The 13,643-nt window shown below is 47.8% G+C and overlaps 1 protein-coding gene across 2 annotated transcripts in view; it reads right to left on the bottom strand.

The window, feature by feature from the left end:
- Positions 1-13,643, bottom strand: part of JMJD1C (jumonji domain containing 1C) — a 385,625-nt gene that overhangs the window by 325,930 nt on the left and 46,052 nt on the right. The window contains exon 1 of one of the 2 annotated variants that reach the window (XM_038743526.1): positions 2,214-2,369. The exons of the other annotated variant lie outside the window; for it this stretch is intronic. Within the exon in view, the coding sequence (XP_038599454.1) occupies positions 2,214-2,369 (156 nt within the window). Of the gene's footprint in view, positions 1-2,213; positions 2,370-13,643 lie in introns of those variants that run through there. 2 annotated transcript variants of the gene reach the window in all.

Below are 13,643 nucleotides of genomic sequence, written 5' to 3'. Positions count from 1 at the left end.
CTGCATTAGGTCTTCACTCTAACCAAAAAAGCACGATTTGAAAGAGAAAGATTGTTTGTGGCTAGAAAACATGTCCCGTTATCTCGCCAAAACTTTTACTCGCGCCTCGATATACGGAAATGTTGGAAAATCAACTCTGGAAACTCTCCCCCCGCCCAGTTTGAAAGTAATACCTAAAGCCCTCCAAAACGTACTCGGCCCTGCTCGTTCTCTCTAACAAACAGTGCTCTCGGCATAACAATTAAGGTTTGCACTTCACCATATCAATAGTAAATATAAACACTGCAGTGCCACCAGTGACTAGTATTCCTAATGAGAGCAGTCCCCGCAACCGCAGGTTCTCCGGCAATCCCCGGGCAAGCATCGAAAAATCTAGGTACAAATCTCACAACTGCCAACCTTCAGCAGCGTGGCCAGAGAAGCAGCGTGGCTCAGTGGAAAGAGCACGGGCTTTGGAGTCAGAGGTCATGGGTTCAAATCCCGTTCTGCCACTTGTCAGCTGTGTGACTTTGGGCGAGTCACTTCACTTTTCTGGGCCTCAGTTCCCTCCACTGTAAAATGGGGATTAAGACTGTGAGCCCCCCGTAGGGCATCCTGATCACCTTGCAACCTCCCCCAGCGCTTAGAACAGTGTTTTGCACATAGTAAGTGCTTAATAAATGCCATTATTATTATTCTACCCGCTAAAAAGTCATCTGGGATAGGTCTCATATGTTGCTTTGGGTTTTTTTTCTTTGCCGGTGCTAACTGAAGCGACTGTAAGCGCTTAGTACAGTGTTCTGCACACAGTAAGCGCTCACTAAATACGATTGATGATGATGATGACCGATGCATTTTCGGGATGACGGACTGGCCACCGTGAACCCTGGTGGCGGCTGGTGAGGGTCCGCCTTCCCCCCGGCCCCCGGCGAGGAGGGTTAATTGCAACCCGGCCGAACCCCCCCGGCTCCCCCGCCGCACATTCCTGCACTCCGAAAACACAGGGCCGCGCCTCACGTGCCGGCCAACAAAACAACCAGGCGCTGTAAGCTCTCCTGCAGAATTCCCCCCGATTTGTCTGTCTCCCGGGTCAATCGTCCCGGCTCTATTAGACATACACACACCACACAAACGGGGGGTTGGAGCGGGTGTTGGGGAGGAGGGGGGAAAACCAGTGAATTCTGCAAGGTCGTCCGCCGTTGGCTTTCTTACAATCCCCAAATCGATCTGATGCAAAAGATTTTCACTGGGCGGGAAAGCCCCGTTAAAGGTCCAAGCTGAGGCTCGATGGGCATGGTTCCTTGGCCCCCGGCTTCCCGGCCCAAACACCCCCGGACCCTAAAGGGCAGAAGGGCGAGGTAGGCAGCGCTCTTCTCCCCTCCCCCTCTGGATGTGTGTGCCCGGCCCTTTCCCCCTCCCTTGCCCCGGGCAATCCCCGCCCCGCATTAAGTTACAGACTCAAACCGCTACCCGCGGGAGACTTTCTCCGGGGAAGATTTCCACGTCGACCTGGCCGCCCCCCCCCCCCCCCAACCTGCCTCCCCGGCCCGGACCCGTCCCCCCGGGGGCCGTCCGGGGGTCCGGGGAAGCAGAGAAGCAGTGTGGCTCAGTGGAAAGGGCGCGGGCCTGGGAGTCACAGGTCATGGGTTCGAATCCCACCTCCCCCACGTCTGCTGTGTGACCTTGGGCAAGCCACTTCGCTTCTCTGTGCCTCAGTTCCCTCACCTGTAAAATGGGTATTAAGACTGTGAGCCCCACGTGGGACAGCCTCATCTCCTTGTATTCCCCCAAGCGCTTAGAACAGTGCTTGGCACACAATCAATCATATTTATTGAGCGCTTACTATGTGCAGAGCACCGTACTAAGCGCTTGGGAAGTACGAATTGGCAACATATAGAGACAGTCCCTACCCAACATTGGGCTCACAGTCTAAAAGAAGCAGGGTGGCTTAGTAGAAGCCACAGTAAGCGCTTAACAAATACCAAATTTATTATTATTAACAATATAATATAATTAATAAATTGCTATTATTACGGGGGAATGGGCCCCAGCGGCCGGCGCCCAGTGGGAGAGAGAGACCCTCGGATCCGGGGGTGGGAGGACAGAGGGGCCGCCCCGGGGGGACGGGGTGGGCTTCCCCGGGCCCCGGCAGGCCAGACAAGGACGGGACCCCGGGGCGGCCCCTGCGGTCTCAGTGCCCTCCGTCCGTCCGTCCGCCCGGCCGCCGGTCTTACCGCCAGGTCGGGGCTGCGGGTGTCCCGGTGCGACACGGCTCGGATGACTCCGACTCTCCAGGCCGGGCAGCGGCGCCCGCCGTCCTTCGGCGGCTCTTCGGCCGCCACGCAGAGGAACCGCTTCCCCACCAGCTCCGGCCGCGGCTCCACCGCCATGGCCTCCCCCGCCGCTCACCGGACGCCGACCCCTGCCGCCCTCTCGCTCAGCCGCCGCCGCCGAGCCCCGCTCCTCCTACCGGCCGTCCATGGCCGGGGGCAGCCGGCCCGCGCCGGCCCCGGGACCCAGGAGGCGGGGACGGCGGGGCGGAGCGGAGCGGCGCGGGGCCGAGGGCAGGGCAGGCCAGGAACGGGGGCGGCGCGAAAGACTCCCCCCCCCCCCCCACTTCCCCGAGTCGCTGCCAAGTCGTACCAAGGGGGAGGGGGGAGTTTGGCCGGTCTGTCTCCCTCCCCCCTCCCACCGCCCGCTTCAAAAAAAAGGGCAAACCTCTCCCGGGAGCGTCCCCCCCTCCCCCGCAGCCTGGGGCAATTGCTCCGCCCGCACTGCAACTGTCGGAGGCGGCAACAGCACCGAGCAGCTCCCGCTCCTGCCGCCGCCGCCGCCGCTTCCCCCCGTTACTACCATGGCTACGATCGGCAACACACCGTCTCCTTCCGCCAGACGCCGGGGGGGCGGGGAGGGGGGCTGCGGCGGGGGGCGCGAGGAGCGATGCCGGGGACTTGGGGGAGGGGGACACAACTACTACTACGCGGAAAACGGTGCCCCGCCATCGACCCCCGGCCCACGTCATTCCCCGGGCCTGGAATGCCCTCCCTCTGCCCATCCGCCAAGCCAGCTCTCTTCCTCCCTTCAAGGCCCTGCTGAGAGCTCACCTCCTCCAGGAGGCCTTCCCAGACTGAACCCCTTCCTTCCTCTCCCCCTTGTCCCCCTCTCCATCCCCCCATCTTACCTCCTTCCCTTCCCCACAGCACCTGTATATATGTATGTACATATTTATTACTCTATTTATTTTACTTGTACATATCTATCCTATTTATTTTATTAGTATGTTTGGTTTTGTTCTCTGTCTCCCCCTTTTAGACTGTGAGCCCACTGTTGGGTAGGGACTGTCTCTATATGTTGCCAATTTGTACTTCCCAAGCTTTTAGTACAGTGCTCTGCACATAGTAAGCGCTCAATAAATACGATTGATGATGATGATGATCGCCGCTCTTCTGACCCGGCCTTTTCCCGCTCCCAGGGATGCTGCTGCTGCTGCTGCTTTCACAGCTATCGCCGTTCCCGCGACTATTGCTACGGAGACGAATGCTAATGCTACTACTGCTCCTGCTACTACCGCTGCTTTCCTCTCCAATCCCGCGCCGGGAAAGCCAGCGAGTGAAAATAAATGTGCACCGAGGGAAAGAAAGGCTCTTGCCTAGACTACGGGCATCTGTGCCTTTCCTCCCGAGAGCGCACACCCCGTTGAAAAGGAACCGAGCGTGCCGGGTTATTGTTTTGGGGTTTGGTTTTTTGTTTTTTCCTGGGATTGGTCGGTGCTGCGGCTCCAGAGCGATGTTTTTAAAATGCACATGGCCCGGTCTCGACCACGGATGCGAGGGTTCGGAGCGAGCGGTGGGGGCTGCGGCTGCGTAGCCGAGCACTGCATCCTCCTGGTTTTGTTCTCTGTCTCCCCCTTTTAGACTGTGAGCCCACTGTTGGGTAGGGACTGTCTCTATATGTTGCCAATTTGTACTTCCCAAGCGCTTAGTACAGTGCTCTGCACATAGTAAGCGCTCAATAAATACGATTGATGATGATGATGATGATGATGGAATGCGCACAGGGCAACCGAGTCACGGTGCCCGCCGCTAAAACGGGCGGGGAAATGCACTCGGTAGGAGCGGACTGTAACGTGCATTGGGTAAAGGCGAGAGTTTCACCTCTACTGTTTTCCTCTGCACAGGTATATATCTATATATATATCTGTATATATTTATAAATATAGATATATATATATATAAAAAATGGAATGGTGGGGGGTGGGGGTGTGTACACACCCCCACCCCCCACCATTCCATTTTTTTCTCTCACCAATGTCACCGGCAGTCGCATAATATTAGAACTGCGATCTGAAAGTACTTTTAATGCTTGTCACTTCCCTCCTCATTCTGCAGAGTAACACACACCTCGAACCCACGGGTCTGGGGATTAACCAGGGGGAACCTCCTAATTCAAGTACTATAAATTACCGTGAAAAGGGAAGAATTCCGGCCAATCGTCGCAGAGAAAAATCAATTATGTTTACTGCCTCTCCAATCACAGCAGGTCATTTCTCCACACCAACCACACTCCTTCAATTATTCCCTTTTTGATAGCGCCCTTTAATTCACCCAAACCCTGCCTCCCTATAGAGATGTCAATGGGAAACCTGAGAAGACCTTATCACAACTAGAGAAACCACAACCCAGATAAGGAAGGCATTTTAGTTCATTTTTTTTAAACCTCTCTCAGACTTCATCTGGAAGAGACTCGCCTAAGTATCACACCCACATTTGGAAAGACACTCTGCTCACCTTCAAAATGGTTTTACTCTAGTGAATACTCACCCGCAAAACAGTATTGTTCTCTGAAGTGTGGTCACAATTATAATGTGATTTCAGGGTCTGAGAAACAGAGTCTTTCCTTAATGTTTGCCAAAAACCAATATCGCCCCGTATCTGGCTCCCCTGGAACAACAAGGCATTGCCATCAAATGAATATCCCACTACTAACTCCTTCCAAATAAAATTTGAAATCAATATCATTTTTAAATGCAAGTTTTAAGAATCATAGTTTACTGCTGCAATCAGATACAGTGAACACATTCACTAGATATTTAAAAAAATCTACCATGACTAAGATACTATTAGTTGCCAAGACCTTCTATTTTGGGATTTCTTTATCTCGCAATTTCATTTCCTTCTTAAAAAAAAATGCATGTCTAGATCATGCCAGCCCCTGTGGGTCAAGGATCATGTTTGAATCAATGTCCTTGTGCCTTCCCCCCCCAGGTTAAGAACAATAGTGCTTCACGTACAAATGTAGTAAAATAAATTCAATAACAATTGTCCATATAACAGTTAACTGTTTTTACTGACCATCTTCAGTGATAAACCAAGTTTCCAAAAATGTGTTTGGACTATGAAGGCAGGGAGGCTATTAGAAAGAGAATTTGCTTTAGAGAAACGAGATTGGGATTCTAATTCGAGGATTTCAAGTGGTTTTGTTGGATAAAACTAAGGAAGACACATAACTTTTCTGTATTTCAATGCACCCTATTTTTGAAAATGGAGGTTAACCCAATCTGCTCTCTCTCACTAAAATATAAACTTAAATAAAAGCAACCTTAATTACACAGAGCTCTTTGAGCAATTTGGAAGAAAAAATATTAGGTCATAAATGCAACGCCCTGCAACAATAGCCATGCTATTCTCTGTCAGTACCCAAACCCTACATTTGATCTGGCCCATCTTATTATGATAGTTGCTTCACCCTCCCCACTCTCTTTCTCCCCCACCTTAGACATGCAAGGCTTATGGGCACATGCACCCCAGCGGGACCACTGCGGAGAGAAAACTAATTGCTTTCTCTCCATCCCCATATCTGCCAACCTCCCCACCCACCACATACCGGTTGTAATCCCAGCTCTGCCACTTGTCTACTGTATAACATGAGGCAAGTCACAACTTCTCTGGGCTTCAGATACCTCATCTGTAAAATGGGGATTGAGGCTGTGAGCCCCATGTGGGACAAAAACTGTGTCCAACCTGATTGCGTTGGATCTACCCCAGTGCTTAGAACAGTGCTTGGCACATAGTAAGCGCTTAACACAAACCATAATTATTATTAACAGACCTCCGTGGGCTGCCCTGACAGTGCACAAAGGTGAATCTGGGGTAGAGCTGCTGGTCTGAACCTAGCCCAGAAGTGAGCACAGGCAAAAAAGCCCGAAGTGTACAAGCCACTTGGGGGGATATTCCGGTTGCCCTAGGTGCCAAAGTGTCCTTTAATGTCTGTCTCCCCCTCTGGACTGTAAGGTCCTGTTGGACAGGATTGTGTCTATCCACTCTATTATACTGTACTCTTCCAAGAGTTTAGTTCAGGGCTCTCCACACAGGAAGTGCTTAATGAATACCGTTGATTGGTTGATTGGTTCCAGTGGTCTGGTTGCTCTGGAAGAACTGCAGACAGGAGAGGGTAGGTAGGACAACACCCTCCCCCAACCCCAACTTCAAAGTTAGGGGTGCATTCCAAGCAGGACACCCTCAGAATTTTTCCAACTGCAGTCCAGCTAAGGACACCAAAGGAAGACACAAAGTTGGAGGTGTTGGGCCATTGGGGCAATTGGCTTAGACTGTAAGCTCTTTGTGGGCAGAGAATGTGTCTGTCAACTCTGTTATACTGTACTCTCCGAGGAGTCAGAAGATCATGGGTTCTAATCCCAGCTCTGCCACTTGTCTGCTGTGTGACCTTGGACATCACTTATACTTCTCTGGGCCTCAGTTCCCTCATTTGTAAAATGGGGATTGAGACTGTGAGCCCCATGTGGGACAGGGACTGCTTCCAGCCCAATTTGCTTGTATCCACCCCCGCGCTTAGTACAGTGCTTGGCACATAATGATGATGATGATGATAATAATAATAATAATAATAATAATGGTATTTATCAAGCACTTACTGTGTGCCAAGCACCTCCAACTTTGAGAAGCAGCGTGGCTTAGTGGAAAGAGCACAGGCTTGGGAATGAGAGGTTGTGGGTTCTAATCCAGGCCTCGCCACTTGTCAGCTCTGTGATTTTGGGCAAGTCACTTAACTCCTCTGTGTCCCTCAGGGGACAACCTGACGACCTTGTATCTACCCCAGTGTTTAGAACAGTGCTTGGCACATAGTAAGTGCCAACTTACTAACAACTACAACAATTACAAGGTAATTAGGTTATCCCACATGGGGCTCACAGTCAATCTCCATTTTACAGATGAGATCACTGAGGCACAGAGAAGTAACTTGCCCAAGGTCACACAGCAGACAAGCGACAGACCTGGGATTAGAACCCATGTCCCAGACATACTCATAGTAAGTGCTTAACAAATACCACAATTCTTCTTCTTAGTATTATTATTATTATCCTGCACTTCAAGCAGCGTGGCCTAATGGAAAGAACATGGGCCTGGGAGTCAGAAGCCCTGGAGTCTATCCCCAGCTCTGTCAATAGCTTTGCTGACTGCTTGCTGTGTGACCTTGAGCAAGTCACTCAACTTCTCTGTGCCTCAGTTTCCTCAACTGTAAAATGGGGATCCAATACCTGTTCTCCCTCCTATTTAAAAGACTGTGAGCCCCATATGGGATAGGGACTGTGCCCGGCCTAATTAACTTGTACCTTCCCCAGTGCTTAGAACATTGTTTGACACATAATAAGCACTTAACGAGTATCACAAAACAAACAAACAAGCATTCAATAAATATCACTGATGATGAAGATGATGATGATGACGACTGTAAAAGTACCAGCCAGCATGGCTGGGATTCTCCCTTATGCAGCAGCTGCTGACATAATCCCCATTCAAAAGGTTGAAGTGTCTTCAGTGTTCAATTTGTGCCAAACCTCAGCCCTGGCATCACTGAAACTGGCAATTCTCAGATCCTGCTCCACCCCTACAGTCAAAGTTATTACAAATGATTTTCTTCCAAATGAAGCACTGAGTGTCTCTAGGAGGAGGGAAAGAATGCACATTCTGCCATCAGGTTATGATGGCCAATTACAACTGGTGAGAATCAGAGAGTGCAAAAAGAACATTTCTCTTCTGGAAGTGTCCCATCCCAAGCGCTAAAGTCAGGACCTGACTGACTGAGGAGAAAAGGAAACAAATACAGCAGTACAGTAGCTAAAACTCACTGCTCTTGCTTCTGACTTGTCCATATCTGCCAATAAAATCATTTCCCAGAAGCCTACAACCTTAGTGTCATCCTCTACTCCTCTCCCGTCTTTTACCAATCACATGCAATCAATTGCTAAGTCCCACTGGTTCTTCCCCCAAACCAGCCACTTTCTCTCCACCAAATGAGCTATTGTCCCAGTCCAGCCTCTTGTCATATCACAGCGAGTCTACTCAGTTAGCCTCCCAAATCTACATCTCTGGCCCTGACCTCTCTCCTTTAATCTTGCATTTCCTCCAGCCTTCAGGGCTCCTTACTTGGATATCCCACTAATACCTCAAACTTAACATGTCCAAAACAGAACGCCTCATCTTCCCACCCAAATCCTGTCTTCCCCCAGGCTTTCTCAACACTATTGACACCACCACCATCATCCCCGCCTCACATGCCTGTAACTTTATTATCTTCAACTAAACTCCTTCACCCAACCCACATACTCAATCTGTCATCAAATCCCGTTGGTTCTACCTTCACAACACCTCTAAAATCCAACCTTTCCTCCCCACCTAAACTGTTATCATGCTAACCCAAGCACTTACCATAACCCCTTTAACTACTGCATCAGCCTCCTCTTTCTCCCCAGCCTCCTGTCTCTCCCCATTCCAGTCTATCACTAAAAACATTCAATCCAGGTCTCCACATCCCAAGAACCTTCAGTGGTTGCCTACCAATACCTCCAGGCCCCACAGCGCTTCTATCCGTCATTTAGTTATTTATATTAATGCCTGTCTCCCCCTCTAACCTGTAAGCTTGTTGTGGGACGGGAATGTGTCGGCTATACTGTACTCTCTCAAGTGCTTAGCACAATGCTCTGAACACAGTAAGTGCTTGATAAACACACCTGATTTACTGAGTGCTTACTGTGTGCAGAACACTGTACTAAGCGCCTGGGACACTTCAATATAACAGAGCTATTAGGCACATTTCCTGAACATCCACCTTTGCATCAAATAGAAACTCCTTGCCATTGACTTTAAAGCACTCAATCTGCTCTCCCCTCTTACCTCACATCACTGATTTCCTACTACAACCCAGCTCGTACAGTTTGCTACTCTAAAGCCAACCTACTTACTGTACCTCAATCTCGACTATCTCTAACCTGACCCCTTTCCCATGTCCTCCCTCTAGGCTGGAACTCTCTCCCTCTTCATACAGGCCAGATCACAGCTCTCCCCGCCTCCAAAGCCCCACTAAGATCACATCTCTACAAGGCTTTTCCCAATTAATAATAATTATGGTACTTTTATGCACTTACTATGTACCAAGCCCTGTTCTAAAAAAAAATCTGGAAAAAAAAGTCTGTAGTGCCCGGTATTCCTGGGAGGTTTCCTATCCAAGTACTAACCAGACCTAAACTTTGCTAAACTTCCGAGACCAGAAGAAATCAGAAGCATTCAAAGTGGTGTGGCCACAGACTAATCCCTCATTTCTCCTATTCCCTTCTCTTCTGCTTTGCTTATGCACTTGAATGTGTACCCTTTAAGTACTTGGTATTCACCGACAGCACATGTACATATCTGTAGTTTATTTTAACATCTGCCTCTGCTTCTAGACTGTAAGCTCCTTGTAGGCAGGGAACATGACTACCAACTCTATTGCGTTGTACTCTTCCGAATGCTTAGTATAGTGCTCTGCACACAGTTAGCACTCAATAAATACCATTGATTGGCTGATCTTCACTGGTATTCCCAGCTCCAGTTTTGCCTCACACCCGTTCATACTAAACACTGTTGCACTACTGTCTGATTCATTTCCTTGATATGACATTCAGCCCATACCTTTCCATTCCTCAAAAACCTCCAATGGCTATACATCTCCCTCCCTGTCAAGTTCAAAGTCTTTATAATTAGATTCAAGGCTCTAATTTAGCTCACCCCACCTTACATGTCTACTCTCTTCACCCATTAATACCCAGCTTGCTCTCTTCCCAACTTCCAAGCTCTCCTTCTAACTGCACCTCACTCCGACCCCTTACACTTTCCCTGGCCTGGAACTCCCTTGCACCAAAATCCTTCAGACCATGACTTTCCTCCCCTTCAAAGCCCCCATAAAGTCTCACCTTCTTTAGGAAGCCTTCCCTGATTAATTCCCCACACCTTGGTCACGTCACCCAACAACCACACCTAATACTTACGTAGCTACAGCATTTACTCACATAATTTCCCCAGCCTGGGTTTGTGAGAAGCAGGTTAAGTAGGGATATTGGACTGAACAAGAGGCAGGAAGAGAAGAAGGGTCAGAACAGGATAAGGTAGCACAGACAAGTTTGTGGCCAATAGAGGGAAGTTTCTTCATTGAGATTTGTAAACTTGGGAGTCAGAAGAAGAGAGAGTGTAAATTTATTGACTGTCTCTTGCATGCAGCTACTGGGGTACTTGCAGTAGGAAGGATGCAATCTCAAGTGTTCTCACCTTTCTCTTCCTTCTTCCCTCCTTTCCTTCCCCATTTTTCTTCTCTGTTTTTTCTCCTACTTCCCATATTGATAGACTTAATTCCTATATGTCTAGTAATAGTCCAGTTGCTGTTTTGGGGTTGCAAAAAAAGTATCTCCCCCTCCCAAACCTTGTCCAACCCCTGACTTTTCCATCACGGTAGACAGCACTGCCATCCTTCCTGTCTCACAAGCCCAAAACCTTGGCATTATCCTCAACTATTCTCTCTCATTCAACCCACATATTCACTCCATCACTAAACCCTATCAGTTCGACTGTCACAACATTGCTAAAATCTGCCCTTTCCTCTCCATTCAAACTCTTCCTTCAAATGCTGTAGAGTCATTTCTGACGCCACATACAAATTCTCTCTAGAACATCCCATCTTCTGCCATAAAGTCACTCTGGTACATATATCCATATAATTTTTTTGGTAAAGATACTGAAGTGGTTTACCATTGCCTTCTTCTGGGCAGTAAAAACTTAAGTCTTGCCACTGTACTTGATCAACGTTTGATCACTGACCACCTGCCTTTGACTATCTCCCATGCTGCTGCTACCCAGCACAGGTAAACTGACTTGTCTGATGCTTCCGCCCTTTCCTCCCCATCCAAACTACTACCACGTTAATCCAATCATTTATCCTATCCTACCTTGATTACTGCATCAGCCTTCTTGCTGACCTCCCAGCCTCTTGTCTTCCCCTAGTCCGGTCCATACTTCAGTCTGCTGCCAGGATAATTTTTCTACAAAAACATTCAAAACATGTATCCACACTCCTCAAAAACCTCCAGGGGTTGCCCATCCACCTCCGCATCAAACAGAAACTCCTCACCATTGACTTTAAAGCACTCAATCACCCCTGCCCCCTCCTATCTCACTTGACTATTCTTCTACTATAACCCAGTCTGCTTACTTTGCTCCTTTAATGCTGACCTTCTCACTGCACATCAATCTTGTCTATCTTACTGCCAACCTCTATCCCACAACCTGCCTCTGTCCTGGAACATCTTCCCTCATAACCAACAGACAATTACTGTCCCTCCCTTCAAAGCCATATTGGAGGCACATCTCCTCCAAGAGGCCTTCCCTAACTAAGCCTTTTCTTTTTCCTTTTCTTCCACTCCCTCTGCGTCACCCTGACTTGCTCTCTTTATTCCTTCCTTCATGCAATCGTATTTATTGAGTGCTTACTGTGTGCAGAGCACTGTAATACGTGCTTGGAAAGTACTATTTTGCAACAGATAGAGACAATCACTACCCAACAACGGTCTCACAGTCTAGAAGGGGGAGACAGACAACAAAACAAATAGACAGGCATCAATAGCCCCACAGCACTATCTGTAATTTATTTATATTAATATCTACCTCCCCCTCTAGACTATAAGCTCATTGTGGGCAGGGAATGTGTACCTTACCTTGTTATACTGTACTCTCCCAAGCACTTAGTATAGCGTTCTGCACACAGTAAGTGCTCAATAAATACTACTGAGGCAATTTTGATGTTAGTAAATAGGGTAACTCCTGCCCTCGGAATTTATGCACATAAACATTACATTGTATACCCGATTATTTATTCAGCCGTTTCACCCTGACATATTTTGTATTACTTCCAGTTATATCCTTCTCCTTCCTCCTGTTCCCACTATTTGCAAATACTGTATATCTGTTTCTCTCACTTAGACTGCAAACTCCTTGAGGACAGGGATTGGATGTCTCACTTCTGCTATACTCTGCCAAGTGCTAGGTACAATGCTTTGAACTCAGTAAGTGCTGAATAATTACCATCGATTGATTAAATAATATTAAACTTCTACAGCAGGCACAAAGATGCTCATAGCTTCCCAGATTCACTCGGAAGGAGAACCGCCTAATCTTGACCTACGCTGCTTTCCTTAGAAAACTTCAAAATCTAGTCTGCATCAAAGAATGAATCACCAGGGAACCAATTCGGCAAAGGCAGTGTTTATGCAACTTTAAATTGAGAAAAAGCTAGGTATTACCCCTCAAATCATGAAATGGGAGAGTACGAATGTCCTATTATAGGCCCACCCTTTCAGAACCAGAGGTTTATGTACAACTATTTAACTAAATACAATCAATCATATTTATTGAGCGCTTATTATGTGCAAAACACTGTACTACGAACTTGGGAAAGTATACTACAACAGAATTAGTAGACATATTCCGTGCCCATAATGAGCTTACATCCTTAGTTACATTCAATAAGGAGTTTGAAAAAGTAGTAGGGCAGGAAACTAATTATTTGTAATTTGCAAATTGCCTAACTTCAAGTATGAGCTTCATTCACCTTTCTTGAACTCCTTTGGGTGCCAGTTTTCTTGGAAGAAGTGATTGAGAAAATAGGATGGCTTCATAGCTCCATTGTTCGGTGTCTACTGTGTCCTTTGAGTCTGTATGCTGTCTGGTGCACATTGAATTTGTATGTTGCTAGGTTGCGGGGGAGGGGGGGAATGGAGCTGCCTTTAGAAGGATGAGTTACAAAGCTGGGACAAGATGGGGTACTAAAATATGTGGGCCCACATTCCCTGGAAAATGAACAAGTCAACAACTAAGGCATATATTGGTTGTATATACAAATATCATCCAAACAATCCTATATTTACACTAATAGTTTGAATAGGAAAAACCCTAACAGAAGAGTTTAGGGTTGGGAAAAGGGCACCCCAGAGAATCCTAGAGGAAGACACTCTCCGAAACTTCTCAGTGAGGTTCCTTCTAGGACTCAGAGGTTAGGATTATACTGTGCAGCAAATACAGCACCATATGCTCCTGAGTGAGGAGGGGAGGCATTTTTCGTCCTTGTCTGAAGCCACAACTGAAGCCATAAGTCCACCCACTCTCTCCTCCTCAGAGATTCATCCACTCATTAAATCGTATTTATTATTATTACTATTATTATTATATTTGTTAAGCGCTTACTATGTGCCAAGCACTATTCTAAGGGCTGGGGTAGACACAAAGTAATCAGTTTGTCCCACGTGCGGCTTGCAGTCTTAATCCCCATTTTCCAGATGAGGTAAC

The sequence above is a fragment of the Tachyglossus aculeatus genome, chromosome 3 (assembly GCF_015852505.1).
Source record: "Tachyglossus aculeatus isolate mTacAcu1 chromosome 3, mTacAcu1.pri, whole genome shotgun sequence".
Classification (NCBI taxonomy): domain Eukaryota; kingdom Metazoa; phylum Chordata; class Mammalia; order Monotremata; family Tachyglossidae; genus Tachyglossus; species Tachyglossus aculeatus.
Note: the sequence above shows the minus strand (reverse complement) of the source record. Positions and strands in the feature narration are given on the sequence as shown.